Source organism: Heptranchias perlo, chromosome 25 (genome assembly GCF_035084215.1).
Source record: "Heptranchias perlo isolate sHepPer1 chromosome 25, sHepPer1.hap1, whole genome shotgun sequence".
NCBI lineage: Eukaryota > Metazoa > Chordata > Chondrichthyes > Hexanchiformes > Hexanchidae > Heptranchias > Heptranchias perlo.
This window is the reverse complement of record NC_090349.1, coordinates 46106309-46124966: the sequence shown is the minus strand read 5'-3', so window position 1 is coordinate 46124966 and position 18658 is coordinate 46106309. Positions and strand designations below refer to the sequence as shown.

General features: G+C 44.1%; 1 protein-coding gene across 4 annotated transcripts in view; it reads left to right on the top strand.

The window, feature by feature from the left end:
• LOC137342290 (membrane-associated phosphatidylinositol transfer protein 2) overlaps positions 1 to 18658 on the top strand; it is a 354330-nt gene that overhangs the window by 289567 nt on the left and 46105 nt on the right. For all 4 annotated transcript variants that reach the window (XM_068006206.1, XM_068006204.1, XM_068006207.1 and 1 more), the window contains 5 exons: positions 2202 to 2309; positions 4510 to 4577; positions 9150 to 9394; positions 10567 to 10756; positions 17132 to 17251. In XM_068006206.1, coding sequence (XP_067862307.1) covers positions 2202 to 2309; positions 4510 to 4577; positions 9150 to 9394; positions 10567 to 10756; positions 17132 to 17251 — 731 coding nt within the window. The remainder of the gene's footprint in view (positions 1 to 2201; positions 2310 to 4509; positions 4578 to 9149; positions 9395 to 10566; positions 10757 to 17131; positions 17252 to 18658) is intronic.

Genomic DNA, 18658 nt, shown 5'->3' with positions numbered 1-18658 from the left:
TTTGGAGTGAGGTCCTCCAGCATGTAGACCTTTCCATCAAAGACGGGCACCTCAGCACCTCACTCTACCGCAAGCCCACGGACAACCTCACGATGCTCCACTTTTCCAGCTTCCACCCTAACCACGTCAAAGAGGCCATCCCCTATGGACAGGCCCTGCGAATACACAGGGTCTGCTCAGACGAGGAGGAACGCGATGGACACCTGCAGACGCTGAAAGACGCCCTTGTAAGAACGGGATATGATGCTCGACTCATCGATCGACAGTTCCGACGGGCCACAGCGAAAAATCGCGTAGACCTCCTCAGAAGACTAACACGGGACGCAACCAACAGAGTACCCTTCGTCGTCCAGTACTTCCCCGGAGCGGAGAAACTACGCCATGTTCTCCGCAGCCTTCAACATGTCATCAATGATGACGAACACCTCGCTATGGCCATCCCCACACCTCCACTAATCGCCTTTAAACAGCCACCCAACCTCAAACAAACCATCGTTCGCAGCAAATTACCCAGCTTTCAGGAGAACAGCGTCCACGACACCACACAACCCTGCCACGGTAACCTCTGCAAGACATGCCAGATCATCGACACAGATACCACCATCACACGAGAGGACACTACCCACCAGGTGCACGGTTCATACTCCTGTGACTCGGCCAACGTTGTCTACCTCATACGTTGCAGGAAAGGATGCCCCAGAGCATGGTACATTGGCGAGACCATGCAGACGCTGCGACAACGGATGAACGGACACCGCGCAACAATCGCCAAACAGGAGGGTTCTCTCCCTGTCGGGGAACACTTCAGCAGTCATGGACATTCAGCCACTGACCTTCGGGTAAGCATACTCCAAGGCGGCCTTCGAGACACACGACAACGCAAAATCGTCGAGCAGAAATTGATAGCCAAGTTCCGCGCCCATGAGGACGGCCTCAACCGGGATCTTGGGTTCATGTCACACTACACGTAACCCCACCAGCGAACAAATGTTACCTGTTTTTAATATAACGGGTCATTGACTGTCTTCCTTCTCTCTCTCTCTCTTTTTTTTTGTAAACAATTTTACAACACCAAGTTATAGTCCAGCAATTTTATTTTAAATTCACAAGCTTTCGGAGGCTACCTCCTTCGTCAGGTGAACGATGTGAAAATGAAATCCTCGAGATGAAATCGCATTTATAATTCACAGAACAATGCTTGGTGAGTACAGACAGTTTTTTCAACTGCCAGTTTTTTTTTGGTTGTTTGTATATTCGGTGGCCTTTTAGGTGACACCTTTCTGTCTGCTCACTGTGATTGCCTTGGCAACGGGCAGTAATCACCAGGCATTGTTCTGTGATTTTCAAATGCGAAGGATTCGAAAATTTAATTTCCACACCGTTCACCTGACGAAGGAGGAAGCCTCCGAAAGCTTGTGGAATTTAAAATAAATTTGTTGGACTATAACTTGGTGATGTAAAATTGTTTACAATTGTCAACCCCAGTCCATCACCGGCATCTCCACATCACACCTTTGCTTTTGGTAGTTACGATTTAATTGCGGGGCTTGGGACAATTCACACTTCCAGCTTATTTATCTGCTAAACCTTTGAGGTTGGTTATTGCCTGTAATTCACTGACACCATCCAGTATTATTTATACCACTGCATAAGGGAATTGTACTAAGGGAGTAAGCATGGTGAATGTGGTGCCATTTATAAAATGGGATGGAGGGATAAGCCAGGAAACTACAGATGTGAGCTGGTCATTGTTAGTGGGTAAAATAATAGGAAGTGTCCTGAAAGACTGAATAACGAGACATCAGGAGAGGTATAGTATAAGAAATAGTCAACACAGATTTACAGATCTTGCTTAACAAATCTGCTCGAGTTTGTGGAAGATATGTTGTTAATTGACAGAGGAACTTGTCTGATTGCCGTGGGAATTTCCCAGAGATTGCCTGAAATTGGCTACATGTCTTTTTCTCTCCTCCCAGGAGTTAGCATCACTGGTGATTGGGGGAGGGTAGAGTAGGAGACAGATAGTGAGGATTAATGGGCCCGAAGGTCTCTTTACTCTAGTTGTATATTCATATCTTATATAGAGGTTAAGGAATTTTGGATTTATCTTTGTGTTCACATCCAAAGAATTCTGTTGCCTTTAGAAGTGTCAATAAAATAATTCATACTTAGTCCTCATGTTTTTCCCTTCATCTGCACAGAAGATTTTTCGGACAATGAGGAGATCTTCCCTCAAGAAATCACAAAATGGAATTCGAATGATCTTATTGATAAAATTGAAGCGACTGGAGAAGCTGAGGAGGGCCAGAGTAAGCTCAATTTGTTCACAAAGTTATTTAAAAACTTTAAAGAATTTGCATCGCTCCAGTTCCATATTGTTTGGATTAATATATTTAGATATGTTTTGGATGGTTGTGTCTAAGACATTGGTTTGTTTCCCCTCCCCATTTTTGTAAGTTATTTTCTTCCACTGGACCTGTCCCATGATTGAAAGTGTCGATCTCCAAGGCCTTGCGAATGGCACTTTTGAAACAGCAGCTAGGAGGGTATGCAGGTGTTCCATGGGATCACTCTACTCCAGTTTACCTTCAATTTGCACCCCCCCCCACCCCAATCCATTCTCCTGAAAAACAAACGCTTGCTGGCATATGGTTGTATGGGATTCAGTGAGTGGGCAAACCTGTGGCAGATGGTGTTCAATGTGAGGAGGTGTGAGGTTATCCACTTTGGACCTAAGAAAGATAGATCAGAGTATTTTCTAAATGGCGAAAAGCTAGAAACTGCAGAGGAACAAAGAGATTTAGGGGTCCAAGTACAGAAATCACTAAAAGCTAGTGGACAGGTACAAAAAATAATTAAAAAGGCTAATGGAATGATTGCCTTTATCTCAATTGAAGGATTTGATAGGGTAGATGGTGAGAAACTATTTCCTCTGGTGGGGGAGTCCAGAACAAGGGGGCAGAACCTTAAAATTAGAGCTAGGCCGTTCAGGGGTGATGTCAGGAAGCACTTCTTCACACAGAGGGGAGTGGAAATCTGGAACTCTCGCCCTTAAAAAGCTATTGATGCTGGGGATCAATTGAAAATTTCAAGACTGAGCTTGGTAGATCTTTGTTGGGCAACGGTATTAAGGGTTACAAAACCAAGGCGGCAGATGGAGTTAAGATACAGATCAGTCATGATCTAATTGAATGGCGGAACAGGCTCGAGTGCCTGAATGGCCTCCTCCTGTTCATATGTTGGTAGCTCGATAGTCATTATTCAAGTATGGCCTAGACAGTTAGTGTTGGTGGGCTATTCGTCCACGAATGGCAGACCCCAAAGCCCCCACACAAAAGCTTTCTAGCGAGAGTGGTAGGGATAGCGATCACAGAATGACCTATGCTGTCCCCTGGTGTAGGGCTGAAACCAATTTTAACACCGACCTCTGGTCTCAGCTTAGATCGGCCACCTCAGCGCAAGCTGGGGATTGAACGCGGGACCTTCCTGGACTGTGTATTTCGGTGCCTGTGCTTCATGGTAGTGGAGGCAAAATATTCAGAATGCGGCTAGGTGGCTTAATCGGAGAGTTGGGGTCCTGGAGGGCTGAGTTTTGGTGGGTTGAGTGGCCATTCCTTGTCCGTGACTTCTCTTACCTTCCTGTGGTGCGTTTACACACTACGCCATTGGTGGGTGCTCAGGTTTCCCCTCCACTTGATGATCTGCCTGAACCTAAGAACTCAGCATGTGGGGAGTAGTCTGAAAGAAGCAGCAGCCATGGTGCTTTGGCTTAGTGTACCCACACACTGTGCCTCCAGTACCAGCTGTACTTTCAGGAACAACATTTGTTGTTGTGAATTGTGATAGAAAGAAAGAATTTGCATTTATATAGTGCCTTTCATGACCTCAACGTCCCGAAGTGCTTTACAGCCAATGAAGTACTTTTTGAAGTGTAGTCACTGTTGTAATGTAAGAAAAGTGCCAGCCATTTTGCACACAGCAAGGTTCCACAAACAGCAATGAGATAAATGACCAGATAATCTGTTTTAGTGATGTTGATAGAGGGATAAATATTGGTCAGAACACCATGAGAACTCTCCTGCTTTTCTTTGAAATAATGGCCATGGGATCCTTTACGTTCACTTGAGAGGGCAGACGGGGCCTCGGTTTAACGTCTCACCCGAATGATGGCACCTCTGACAGTGCAGCACTCCCTCAGTACTGCACTGGGAATGTCAGCCTAGATTATGTGCTCAAGTCTCTGGAGTGGGACCTGAACCCACGACCTTCTGACTCTGAGGCAAGGGAGCTACCCACTGAGCCACAACTGATTTCATGAGTTAGATTAATAAGTTGTCCTCATGAGTAAGTAAAATATGTAGAAAGTAACAAATCTACAACTATAATAAGGGGACATAAAGTGTTAAAGGAGATTTATCTTTAGCAGGATTTCTGTGGTGGTTTCCGTCGGTCTTTCCCCCGTTATTGAAAGTATGAGTGTGCTGTTACGGGATCATTTTTCTCTTCCAGGTGACTTGTATCAAGGACAGTTGACAGACTATGTTCCTTCTAGTGCGGAGCAGCTCAGCCAGATTGAGGTATGTTACTTTAATATCAGTACTTTGGAGTGGAGAGGACTAAGATGATAAAGACTATGTATGGGAGAAAGATTGAAGAGCAGGAATGTACAGGATAGTAATTCAGTTGAGTGGTTCTGATCATGGCAGAAACCACAATAGTGCCACGGGATCTTTCATGTCTAACTGAGCGAGCAGATGTGGCCTCTGTTTAACGTCTCACCTGAAAGACAGCACCTTCGACATTGCAGCACTCCCTCAGCACCTAGATTATGTGCTCAAGTCTCTGAAGTGGGACTTGAACCCACAACCTTCTGACTGAGGTGAGAGTGCTACCACTGAGCCACAGCTAACACCTGTGGCAAGGTGTTCACTGTCTCTTTCTATACTACTGTTTGATCAGTTGGCAACAGGTCCACTTCCTGCTATTCCCTGAGCTGTGAGATGAGGTGTTTCACTGCCACGATTGGTGTTCCATCTTGTACATGGTCAAGAACCGGAAATTCCGACCCCATGACTTGAAATATTAGACACACCTAGGATTCAAATTGGCAATGTTTTGTTGCGAAGCCTACATTCTACTACTCTAGCTGAAGCCTAGTAGTGACATTCAAAAGCACAGCACTTTCACAATATTTTAGCCCATAATTTAAAGTTTAAAAAAATCCTCCCCCTCCACCTCCCCCACAATGAAACAATAATTGAAATAGATCATTAGTTTAAGATTGTTTTGTCTATGAAGGTCGACATATCAATGTAAGTTTCCAGTTAATAAGTTTACAGTACACAATATTTGTAACTGCTGATTTTCGATCCAAGGACCTTTGATTGACTCTTAAGTCCTTGGCGCAGCAGAGGCTGTTTCTCAGGATCCCTTGAAGCTGGAGGTTCTAGGTACAGCAGCTGGCCTGCACCACATGTACTCATGACTGAGGAGGGTTAAAGGTTGGCAACAGCACAACTAACCTCCATCTATTAGAACCCACCAACAGAGAAAGTGTTTCTGTTATCTATAATATCCACTTTATTAGATTTTGGGTGTCCACAAAGGGAACCGGAACCATCACAGTTTGTGTTCGTTTGTTTAGAGCCCACATCATTGAAACTCTCCACAGATGTGCCTGACCTGCTGAGTATTTCCAGTATTTTCTGTTTTTACATCATTGAAACTTAAATCTGTTAGTTGTAATAATGTTTTCATACTTTTATTGTTGAGTAATTTAATTTACTGACCAAGTTTCAAGATTTCAGTGTTAGTAGTTTGTAAATGGCTATTGCTGACAGTAGTGGTTGAACACATAACGCAGGTGTTAACCTGTTTATTTTCAAACAGATCAAAGCCTCTGCTGAAACAGCAGACCAAGGAATGTCATACCAATGTGCTAATATCACCTACAGTCATTTCTGAGCTAATACTGATGCTGGGGTATATACTATTTTGGAAATGCTACTGTTATTGCAAACCTTGTGTAGAAAAGTGCTGTGAAGGGTTACAAATTTTAATTGCATGTTCATTTCAGTGCCCATGTGACTGACAGTTTGCATGTGTGAAGATTAAAATTACATGGAACAACAATTAATGGTTAGCAGGAATGTGATTCCATACATGTTGCTTACGGAACTGGAACTATAACCTGTTCAGGGTGCAATAACTTCACTGATTCACCTTATTGCAAAGGAGACTTTTTAAACCTGGCATTTAATTAGCTGCATTAATGCACCATTATTTTTTAGGTAGATAATTTACGATCTCACAGATTTGTATGGTTTGTATACTGTAAAACAATTCAAAATGCTTCCATATTAATAGCATTTGTACATGGGTTTCTATCAATTTCATCCCTATCATGTTACGTATTGCAATATTGCAAAGAGTGGATTAGCCTTTCTGAGAACCTTTGTTGACATTATGATGTACTTTCTGCAAGAACACAATTCATGTGGTTTTCTGTGGTCTCCTGACTGGCCTGTATTCTCATGCAGATACACAGCCCTGTTAAAAATAAGAGTGTCAGTACCTATATACCAAAGATTACGGTTACAAGTGTTCCAGCAGTAAGTAAGATTAAAGCTGTAGTTTTAGTGCCCTTACTGCTTTCTGACTGTATTGACTGGAGCAATATACTAACTAAATCGATCGATAGTTAAACTTTTCTGCTATAAGCAAGATAGAAAGCTTTACTGAGAGTGCATTTGCTTGCAAGCAGAATTTAAGCTTTTAACATTTGTGACTGGCTCAATTGACATTTATTTTTCTCCTTCCCGTCCTCTCCTCTCCCGTCCTGAATGTTTTACTTCCTTCCCTGGGCTACGATACCACAGGCAGTTATCACCCTCCAGTACTTCGTCCATGTTTGAGCCAATGAGTGCCAGCAGGCTATCCAACTGGAGCAAGCATCACAGCGAGCTCGACCCTTGGCGTACATACACCCTTTCTGCTGGGGTTACTAGATAGGAGCAGGAATCCTGACTCATCTCTTTCCTTCCCTAACCCCTGTGTGGTGGCCAATTGTAGCCTGCCTGTTTACTGCCCTGGCTGACATCAGCTAACCGCACAGACTGGCCATCAGACCTGGGATTTCCCTGCTCTGTATGGCTCCGAGATGGCGTTATTACCTCGGAATCACTACTTCTGAGCTATGCCCTGTAATTACTTCACAAGAAGTTGCTGTTTTTTGACATATTGGGGTGCTTGCAAGATGGTGGGGAAAGTGCAGTCTTTTTTCAGTAGATGCTGTAGAAAATTCCAGGAAGCTGGTAAAAGTGGTCTAAACTACACAGAGGTAGGAAGGTTATATGTGCGCTAAATCCCTAATATGTCTCTTTAATGTACTGTCATCATCATAATTTACAGATTTGCCTTCTAGGCTAGCAACTGTCTTGTTAAAATAACTTCTTTTGATACCCAATTGTATTGCTGCTCCACAATCTGTAGTGATAGAAATGCTTCTCCCTCCCTCAGAGTTATTTTGACCTGTCTCACCTTACAACCTGTTGACAACTGACTAAACTAATTACAGCGTATACTTGTGATTATGTATATGGAATACCTGCTTATTTACCTTTTAATCTTCTGCCTTCCCTGGCTTAATGTTTCATTAAAAGTTTGTTTTATGATCATTTTAATATTTTAACTGAGCAACTGTTTGAGTTTTATTACAATTTAAAGTAATAGTGTGACATGTTGAAAGGACAGTTGCACTCCTTTATTCAAGATAAGTTGACAACCTGCCTTTAAAATTCTTATATACCCTTTGTTAAGTTTAATGACTTTTAGAGTTTTTATATATATCCTTTACTAATTTCGGAGAAATGTACATAGTACACTATTATTTACGGCTAGACTTCAAAATATGGCATAGAACCTAATCAAAAATCATTGCAACGAAATATCTCTGATTACATTAATCAGGGGATTGCAACATTAATGAAGAGTTTATTGAGCATGGGGTATATAATGTGTAGGCTTTTAATTGGTGTGTTTGGCTTGGTTTACATAAGAACATAAGAAATAGGAGCAGGAGTCGGCCACATGGCCCCTCGAGCCTGCTCCGCCATTCAATCAGATCATGGCTGATCTTCAACCTCAACTCCACTTTCCCGCCCTATCCCCATATCCCTTGATTCCCTCAGTGTCCAAAAATCTATCGATCTCAGTCTTGCATATACTCAATGATTGAGCATCCACAGCCCTCTTGCACAATATCGTTTGTGATGTGATTCTGAGGACACTGAAGTTGTATGATTGGATACATTACTTTAACCATCATGATTGCGTATCCTACAGTTGTAGCTTTGGAAAGGATTTTTATTTCTGGTTCTCAGGTGTGAATCATTGGAGTATGATGAACCAGAGTGATAGTTTGGAAACTGCAGCTTTAACCTAATGTTTTGAAGTTGTATGGTCTAAGATGAGGCTTTTGCAAGTGTGGATTTGTTTGATAACTGTCAGAAAATCAAATTGAGAATTTGTTTGTATTTGTTTCATCACAGCCCTCGTGACTCACCTAAAAAGATGTTAAACAATTTAAGCTTATTGGCACTGGATGAGCTGTTGCTATCTATCAGACTGGTGTCTCTTTCAAATAATTTACATCATAAGAACATAAGAAATAGGATCAGGAGTAGGCCACACGGCCCCTCGAGCCTGCTCTACAATTCAATAAGATCATGGCTGATCTTCGACCTCAACTCCACTTTCCTGCCCGATCCTCCTTAGAGTCCAAAAATCTATCGATCTCAGTCTTGAATATACTCTGACTATTTGATCCAAGATAGTCATCCACCATCTTGGATCATAATTTGCCAGAGTTGTTAAACAGATCTAAACTGTTAATATAAACGCACTAACTCTACCCTCCATGTAGGACTCCATTATTAAAAAAATCTTTTTGATGCTGAACAGTGTTGTTGTAGTGTGCTGAAATCAATCATAGCAATATTTCCCCCCTCACTCTATTACCACTAGACCATATTTGTCACATCAGTGGTGAGTATCTTAACCAAAATGTTTGTCTCTGTACAATAGTAACTTAGAGTGAGTGGATAGGAGAAAAAAATGTTCTGTTATAATTTGTTGCATTTTTCTATTAGGATGGACTATCGCAGCAAACGTTGCAGTCTTGCAAGATTCACGTCCTTGTCCTCATCCTGCATGGCGGCAACATTCTGGACCTTGGCAGTGGAGACCAAACCTCTAAGCAGGCTGATGTAAACACCATAACCTCTGTGTTTGACACTGTGATGAGAGTACACTTCCCTGCGGCTCTTGGCCACATCACGGTTAAGCTGGTTCCGTGCCCAGCCATCTGCTCGGAAGCCTTTTCACTGGTATCAAAGTGAGTTTTCCAGCTGGTGTGACGCACAGGAATATAGTTAGTGCCCATGATAAATACACAACCATTCTAATGTGTAGTGTACACCATCCTTAGCAGCTAGAAAATGTTTGCTATTATTGTATATGTAACCCACTTTACTAAATGCACAGAGATTTTATATTTGTGTTTATGTTGAAAAGGCAGGGGCTATTTAAATGCTCTGTCCCATTATTTAGAATCTGTCATTGTACAGAAAGCTTTTCCATTGCATTTCCATATTACTAACAAAATTATTGAGCATGGTAAATTGTACAAAACTAAACAAACCACCATCCGGGACATTGTGAAATTCCAATTGTTTTGGATTATGGTATCGAAATGCTCATGTTTTTAAATAGTTCAAACTAGGAAAGCATGAGCTTTGTATTTTTTAAGCTAATAACACAATAACTTTATATTTTCCTTATCACTAAATATGCCTAGACACATCTACCTATTCATACACCGTTATACCTATACAGATCCAACTGTTCATACGCTGACCGACTGTGCACCTATACAGATCCACCTGTTCATACACTGAATATACCTATACATACAGGTTTTCATAAATTGTACAATCATTGGGATATTTGTGCACCCAGAGCACTATCAATAAAACAAAATATTAAAACTTGTTCTTTCTGTGAGTAAGAGAGAGAACCAAACTATTGCATGTTATAATTGAAATATTGTATAGTCGAAACTTATATTATAAACCAAGCACAGGCAGATGATGACAGGAGTGCATCATTGCATTCTACCTGGTATTAATCAAGGAACAGCTGCTTCACACAAGCAGATTTAAACCACATTTATCTTTATATTCAATATTTGCTACTGGCACCTCAAAGTATTAACTTGGGATTAATCACTGCAAACATGCCACACAATACATGCAAAGAATCCTATTGGTCTTTTAATTCTTTTAAGTGCAGTTTGAAGTGTTTATGAGCTTTGCTATTTCAAGCACTTGTTTCTCATTTGCCATTGGTTCTTGGTGTGAAAAATGTCATCACTGTGCTTAAATATTGTTTAAACTAATTGCTTTGTTAGCTGAACTTCAGTATTCAAAGTAGGTCAAGAAGATAGCAAGTGTCAGTTTATTTCATCCTTGTAGCTTTTGTCTTTTCAAAGAACTTTCACTCTTACAGCCTCAGCCCCTACAGCTACGATGAAGGCTGTTTGTCAAGCAGCCAGGATCACGTTCCGCTGGCGGCACTTCCTTTGTTAGCAACGTCATCTCCTCAGTACCAGGAGGCTGTTGCTACAGTGATTTTCAGAGCAAATCAGGTGTATGGTGATTTCATCAAATCACAGGAGGGCGTCTCCTTCACTGGCCAGGTCAGTAAAAGTAAAGGGAAAATCTTTAATTTCTCCATAACGGATAACGTTGAGGGGGAATGGGGAAGGGTAAATTAATGATTGATTTTCATTCATAATGTTGTATATATGGACTTTCAAAAGGCATTTGACAAAGTACTACATAGTAGACTAGTAAACAAAATTAAAGCCCATGGGATTAAAGGGACAGTGGCAGCGTAAATACGAAATTGGCTAAAGGACAGAAAGCAGAGTCCAGTGGTGAACGGTTTTTCAGACTGGAGGGAAGTATACAGTGGTGTCCCCCAGGGGGGTCAGTATTAGAACCACTGCTCTTTTTGATATATATTAATGACCTGGACTTGGGTGTACAGGGCATAATTTCAAAGTTTGCAGATGACACAAAACTTGGAAATGTAGTAAACAATGTGGAGGACAGTAACAGACTTCAGGAGGACATAGACAGACTGATGAAATGGGCAGACACATGGCAGATGAAATTTAATAGTGAGAAGTGATACATTTTGGTAGGAAGAATGAGGAGAGGTAATATAAACTAAATGGTACAGTTTTAAAGGGGATCCAGGAACAGAGAGACCTGGGAGGTGTATGTAGACAAATCTTTGAAGGCGGCAGGACAAGTTGAGAAGGCTGTTAAAAAAGCATACAATATCCTTGGCTTTATAAATAGTGGCATAGAGTACAAAGGCAAGGAAGTTGTGCTAAACCTTTTTATAAAACACTGGTTAGGCTTCAGTTGGAGTATTGTGTTCAATTCTGGGCACCACACTTTAGGAAGGATGTCAAGGCCTTAGAGAGGGTGCAGAAGAGATTTACTACAATGGTACCAGGGATGAAAGACTTCAGTTTTGTGGAGAAGCTGGGATTGTTCTCCTAAGAACAGAGAAGGTTAAGAGGAGATTTGATAGAGGTGTTCAAAATCATGAACGGCCTTGACAGAGTAAATATGGAGAAACCGTTTCCAGTGGCAGAAGGGTCAGTAACCAGAGGACACAGATTTATGGTGATCGGCAAAAGAACCAGAGATGATATGAGGACATTTTTTTTTAACGCAGCGAGTTGTTCTGATCTGGAATGCGCTGCCTGAAAGGGCGGTGGAAGCAGATTCAATAATAACTTTCAAAAGAGAATTGGATAAATACTTGAAGGGAAAAAATTACAGGGCTGTGGGGAAAGAGCAGGGGAGTGGGATTAATTGGATAGCTCTTTCAAAGAGCCGGCACAGGCATTTTGGGCCAAATGGCCACCTTCTGTGCTGTATCATTCTATGATTTGTCCTAAAGATATTTGTGATTGATAATGCAACTCTTGAAGGTTCTAATAAAATCTGGTATAAGGATGACGAATCGGGCTGGGATATTTTTCCAGAGCAGTTATATTGGTGTAATTTGCAGCTGTTGAGCTTCATATCACTGACTGCTGATATAAGCTTTTGCAAAGCCAAATGCAGAGTTCCATAGAACCTAATGCAACTGATCATGCAACTATATATGCGGTAATTTTCAAGGAATCTGACACTCACCTGACGAAGGAGAAAGCCTCCGAAAGCTTGTGATTTTCAAATAAAACTGTTGGACTATAACCTGGTGTTGTAAGATTCCTTACATAAAAAATAGGAGCAGGGGTAGACCATACAGCCCCTCGAGCCTGCTCCACCATTCAATCAGATCATTGTAAACAATTTTACAACACCAAGTTATAGTCCAGCAATTTTATTTTAAATTCACAAGCTTTCGGAGGCTACCTCCTTCCTCAGGTGAACGATGTGGAAATGAAGTCCTCGAAATGAAGTCGCATTTATAATTCACAGAACAATGCTGGTGATAACAGACAGTTTTTTCAACTGCCCGTTGCCAAGGCAATCAGTGTGCAGACAGACAGGTGTTACCTGCCAGGTCTCAGAATATACAAATCACCAAAAAAAAACAACAAACAAAAAAAAACAGAGATAGAGAGGTAGAAACATAGAAAAGACAGCAACTGACCCGTTATATTAAAAACAGATAACATTTGTTCGCTGGTGGGGTAACGTGTAGCGTGACATGAACCCAAGATCCCGGTTGAGGCCGTCCTCATGGGTGCGGAACTTGGCTATCAATTTCTGCTCGACGATTTTGCGTTGTCGTGTGTCTCGAAGGCCGCCTTGGAGTACGCTTACCCGAAGGTCGGTGGCTGAATGTCCTTGACTGCTGAAGTGTTCCCCGACTGGGAGGGAACCCTCCTGTTTGGCGATTGTTGCGCGGTGTCCGTTCATCCGTTGTCGCAGTGTCTGCATGGTCTCGCCAATGTACCATGCTCTGGGGCATCCTTTCCTGCAACGTATGAGGTAGACAACGTTGGCCGAGTCACAGGAGTATGAACCATGCACCTGGTGGGTGGTGTCCTCTCGTGTGATGGTGGTATCTGTGTCGATGATCTGGCATGTCTTGCAGAGGTTACCGCGGCAGGGTTGTGTGGTGTCGTGGACGCTGTTCTCTTGAAAGCTGGGTAATTTGCTGCGAACGATGGTCTGTTTGAGGTTGGGTGGCTGTTTAAAGGCGAGTAGTGGAGGTGTGGGGATGGCCATAGCGAGGTGTTCGTCGTCATTGATGACATGTTGAAGGCTGCGGAGAACATGGCGTAGTTTCTCCGCTCCGGGGAAGTACTGGACGACAAAGGGTACTCTGTTGGTTGCGTCCCGTGTTAGTCTCCTGAGGAGGTCTATGCGATTTTTTGCTGTGGCCCGTCGGAACTGTCGATCGATGAGTCGAGCGTCATATCCCGTTCTTACTAGGGCGTCTTTCAGCGTCTGTAGGTGTCCATCGCGTCCCTCCTCGTCTGAGCAGACCCTGTGTATTCGCAGGGCCTGTCCATAGGGGATGGCCTCTTTGACGTGGTTAGGGTGGAAGCTGGAAAAGTGGAGCATCGTGAGGTTGTCCGTGGGCTTGCGGTAGAGTGAGGTGCTGAGGTGCCCGTCTTTGATGGAGATTCGTGTGTCCAAGAAAGAAACTGATTCTGAGGAGTAGTCCATGGTGAGCTTGATGGTGGGATGGAACTTGTTGATGTTATCGTGTAGTCTCTTCAGTGATTCCTCGCCGTGGGTCCATAGAAAGAAAATGTCGTCGATGTATCTGGTGTATAGTGTTGGTTGGAGGTTTTGTGCAGTGAAGAAGTCGTGCTCGAACTTGTGCATGAAAATGTTGGCGTATTGGGGTGCGAATTTGGTCCCCATGGCTGTTCCGTGTGTTTGGGTAAAGAACTGGTTATCAAAGGTGAAGACATTGTGATCCAGGATGAAGCGGATGAGTTGTAGGATGGTGTCCGGAGATTGGCTGTTGTTGGTGTTGAGTATTGATGCTGTCGCAGCGATGCCGTCATCGTGGGGGATACTGGTGTAGAGTGCCGAGACGTCCATCGTGGTGAGAAGTGTTCCTGGTTCAACTGGTCCGTGGGTACTGAGTTTTTGTAGGAAGTCTGTAGTGTCGCGACAGAAGCTGGGGGTTCCCTGTACGATGGGTTTCAGGATGCCCTCGATGTATCCAGAGAGGTTCTCACACAGGGTTCCGTTGCCTGATACGATAGGACGTCCAGGTGTGTTGGCTTTGTGTATCTTTGGGAGGCAGTAGAAGTCTCCCACGCGGGGAGTACGTGGGATGAGAGTGCGTAGGATGCTTTGAAGGTCTGGATCGAAGGTCTTGATCAGTTTGTTGAGCTGGTGGGTGTGTTCTTTGGTCGGGTCTGCGGGTAACCGTCTGTAGTGTTCCTGGTTGTCCAGTTGTCGGTATGCTTCTTTGCAATAGTCCGTTCTGTTCTGTATGACTATGGCTCCTCCTTTGTCCGCTGGTTTGATGACGATGTTGCGGTTGGTCTTGAGAGTGTTGATGGCGTTGCGTTGTGCTCGGGTGACATTCTGGACTGTCTTCTGAGTGCGGCTGATGAATCTGGCATTGACGCATTTCCTGACAGCTTGAGCATACATGTCCAGCTGAGGGCAGTGACCCTCTGGAGGAGTCCAGTTTGACTCTTTCCTCTTCGGTTGCTGTACCGCGGATCCCTCTGTCTGCTGTTCCGGATCGTCGATTGTCTCATTGGGTTCGCTGCTGAAATTTTGTGGTTTGTGGTAGAATTCCTGGAGCCTCATTCTCCTGATGAATTCCTCTGTGTCCGCCGCGAGACTCGTGGGGTCCATTTTGGTAGTGGGGCAGAAATTGAGCCCTCGGCTGAGAACTTCGATTTCGTCTGGTTGAAGGGTGTGGTCGGACAAATTGACGATAGACTTCCCTGTGGTTGCAACCGTGGTACCAGGGGAAGCTTGGTCGATGCTGGTGGTGATGCCGAGTTTCTCAAGCTTCCTGCTCTTGGTTTTCATGTAGGCAGCGTAGTTCCGTTGCCTCGTCTGTTTGGCGGTATATCGTAGCTGGTCTGCTGTGTCCTGAGTACAGGTTGAGAGTATGGACTCTATCTTGGTTTCGAGGTTGTGGCGTCTGCTGTAGAGTTGGTGTACGAGATGGTTGCGGAGTGTGCGAGATGTACGGCGGCAGAGTCTCTCAGCGTAATCCGAGTTGTATGTGGACCTGAGTGGGTTCGTGATCTGGAGTCCTTTCGGGATCTTGTCTGCTTTCTTGCAGCTCTGTAAAAACTTGATGTCTGTGTCTAAATCAGATCATGGCTGATCTTCAACCTCAACCCCACTTTCCTGCCCGATTCCCATATCCCTTGATTCCCCTAGAGTCCAAAAAATCTATTCATCTCGGCCTTGAATATACTCAACGACTCAGCATCTACATGCAGTCACCAGCAAGCTTTTTACTGGATAAGGGGCAGGTGAATGCACAAGGCAGTGGGGAGCTAGCTGTTTTGTTTGAAATCTGCCCCTGTTGAACTTCACTGTTTTAAGCAAATAAAGAGGAAGACTTATCATGGAAAAGTTTAAAAAGTAATCATTTCCTGATTTGCATGCCCTACGTAAGCAATGTTCAAAGAAAGAAGAAACTTACATTTATATAGTGTTATATTATAGTATTAAGGTGAGAGGGGAGAGATACAAAAGGGTCCAGAGGGGCAATTTTTTCACTCAAAGGGTGGTGAGTGCCTGGAACGAGCTGCCAGAGGCAGTAGTAGAGGCGGGTACAATTTTGTCTTTTAAAAAGCATTTGGACAGTTACATGGGTAAGATGGGTATAGAGGGATATGGGCCAAGTGCAGGCAATTGGGACTAGCTTAGTGGTATAAACTGGCGACATGGACATGTTGGGCCGAAGGGCCTGTTTTCATGTTGTAAACTTCTATGATTCTATGATTCTATATTCACGACCTCAGGATGTCCCAAAGTGCTTCACAGCCATTGCAGTACATTTTAAATTATAGTCACTGTTGTAATGTAGGGAAATGTGGCAGCCAATTTGCACACAGCAAGGTCCTACAAACAGCAATGAGATAAATGACCAGGCAATCTGTTTTAATGATGTTGGGTGATGGAAATGTTGGCCAGAACACCAGGGAGAACTCCATGCTCCTCTTCAAGTAGCCCCATGAGACTTTTTATGCCCACATGAGAGGGCAGACAAGGCCTCAGTTTAACATCTCTTCCGAAAGATGGCACCTCTGACAGTGCAGCACTCCCTCACTACTGCACTGGAGCGTCAGCCTAGAATATATCCTCAAGTCTGGAGTGAAGCCTGAATCCATGACCTTCAGACTCATAGATGAGAGTGCTACCCACTGAGCACCAATATGACACCAACATATTCAGTCATGACTGGTAGATACACTCTGCAAGCACCTGGCACGGGTTTCTGAGCTGCTTCTATTTCACTGGAATATCGGGGAGCAGGACTCCTTGAAGGAGCAACTGAGTAGTTGAAACAAATGTGTTTTGAAGGGAGGGGAGTGCAAAAAGTAGAATATGCTGACCTAATTGATTCATAGTATCAGGACAGAAGGAGGCCATTCGGCCCATCATGCCTGTGCCGACTCTTTGAAAGAGCTATCCAATTAGTCCCATTACCCTGCTCTTTCCTCATAGCCCTGTAAATTTTTTCCCTTCAAGTACTTATCCAATTCCCTTTTGAAAGTTACTGTTGAATCTGCTTCCACTGCCCTTTCAACCAATGTATTCCAGATCATTATAACTTGCTGCGTAAAAGAATGTTTCCTCATGTCGCCTCTGGCTCTTTTGCTGTTATGATTCATCTTAACAAATATGCAGTCACTTGTACCTGAAGCTTCAAAAACCTGAATTTCATGGTGCCCAGTGCGGTTTTTCAAATCTATAAATACAACCCTGGGAGTGATGTGGTATCAGCGAAGTATTAAGGTGTAAGGATGAGCATGCAAGTTTAAAGCATACATTTGTCTATTTTCATTGTATATTTCTTGTTGTCTCTGCCGCTGCAGGTATGTTTGATAGGAGACTGCGTTGGGGGAATCCTGGGATTTGATGCGCTCTGCTTCAGCAATCAGACTGTATCTGAGAGCCAGAACAGCAGCAGGAGAGGCAGTATTGTGAGTGTGCAGGTAATGGACAAATCAGATGATACCTCACTTCAAGGGCACTGTTTTATGGTGAATAACTTAGATTTTTTTTAATCACATGGGTTCCTTACTTATGAGTCCAAGAGGTGAACGCAGTGTAAAAGGAGAGTCCGAGAGCGAGAGGAGAGTCCGAGAGGTGAGCGCAGTGTAAAAGGAGAGTCCGAGAGTTGAGTGCAGTGTAAAAGGAGAGTCCAAGAGCGAGAGGAGAGTCCGAGAGGTGAGCGCAGTGTAAAAGGAGAGTCCGAGAGCGAGAGGAGAGTCCGAGAGGTGAGCGCAGTGTAAAAGGAGAGTCCGAGAGTTGAGTGCAGTGTAAAAGGAGAGTCCAAGAGCGGGAGGAGAGTCCGAGAGGTGAGCGCAGTGTAAAAGGAGAGTCTGAGAGCGGGAGGAGAGTCCGACAGGTGAGCACATTGCAAAAGGAGAGTCCCAAGAGGTGAACGCAGTGTAAATCTAAGGCAAGTCATGGCAGCAGAGCTCGCACCCGTGATATGCTCCTCCTGCACTATGTGGGAAGTCATGGACACTACCAGTGTCCCTGGCGACCATGTGTGCAGGAGGTGTGTCCAGCTGCAGCTACTGGCTAACCGCATTTCGGAGCTGGAGCTGCGGGTGGATTCACTGTGGAGCATCCACGTGCTGAGACTATCATGGATAGCACGTTCAGTGAGGTGGTCACACTGCAGGTAAAGATTACGCAGGCAGAAAGGAAATGGGTGACTGCCAGGCAGAGTAAAAGGACTAGGAGGTAGAGCAGGAGTCCCCTGGGGCCATTTCCCTCTCAAACAGATTTACCGCTTTGGATACTGTTGGGGGAGATGGCTTATCAGGAGAAAGCAGCAAGAGCCAAGTTCGGGGCACTACGGGTGGCTCTGCTGCACAGGAGGGGAGGAATGAAAGTGACAGGGCTATATTGATAGGGGATTCAATTGTAAGAGGAACAGACAGGCGTTTCTGCGGCTGCAAACGTGACTCCAGGATGGTATGTTGCCTCCCTGGTGCTAGAGTCAAGGATGTCATGGAGCGGCTGGAGGGCATTCTGGAGGGGGAGGGTGAACAGCCAGTCGTTGTGGATCCATATTGGTACCAACGACATAGGTGAAAAAAGGGATGAGGTCCTGCAAGGTGAATTTAAGGAGTTAGGAGATAAATTAAAAAGCAGGACCTCAAAGGTAGTGATTTCAGGATTATTACCAGTGCCACGTGCTAGTGAGTATAGGAACAGGAGAATAGACCAGATGAGTGCGTGGCTGCAGGGATGGTGTAGGAAGGAGGGATTTAGATTCCTGGGACACTGGGACCGGTTCTGGGGAAGGTGGGACCTGCACAAGCGGGACGGGTTACACCCGAGCAGGACCGGGACCAATGTCCTCGCGGGGGTGTTTGCTAGTGCTG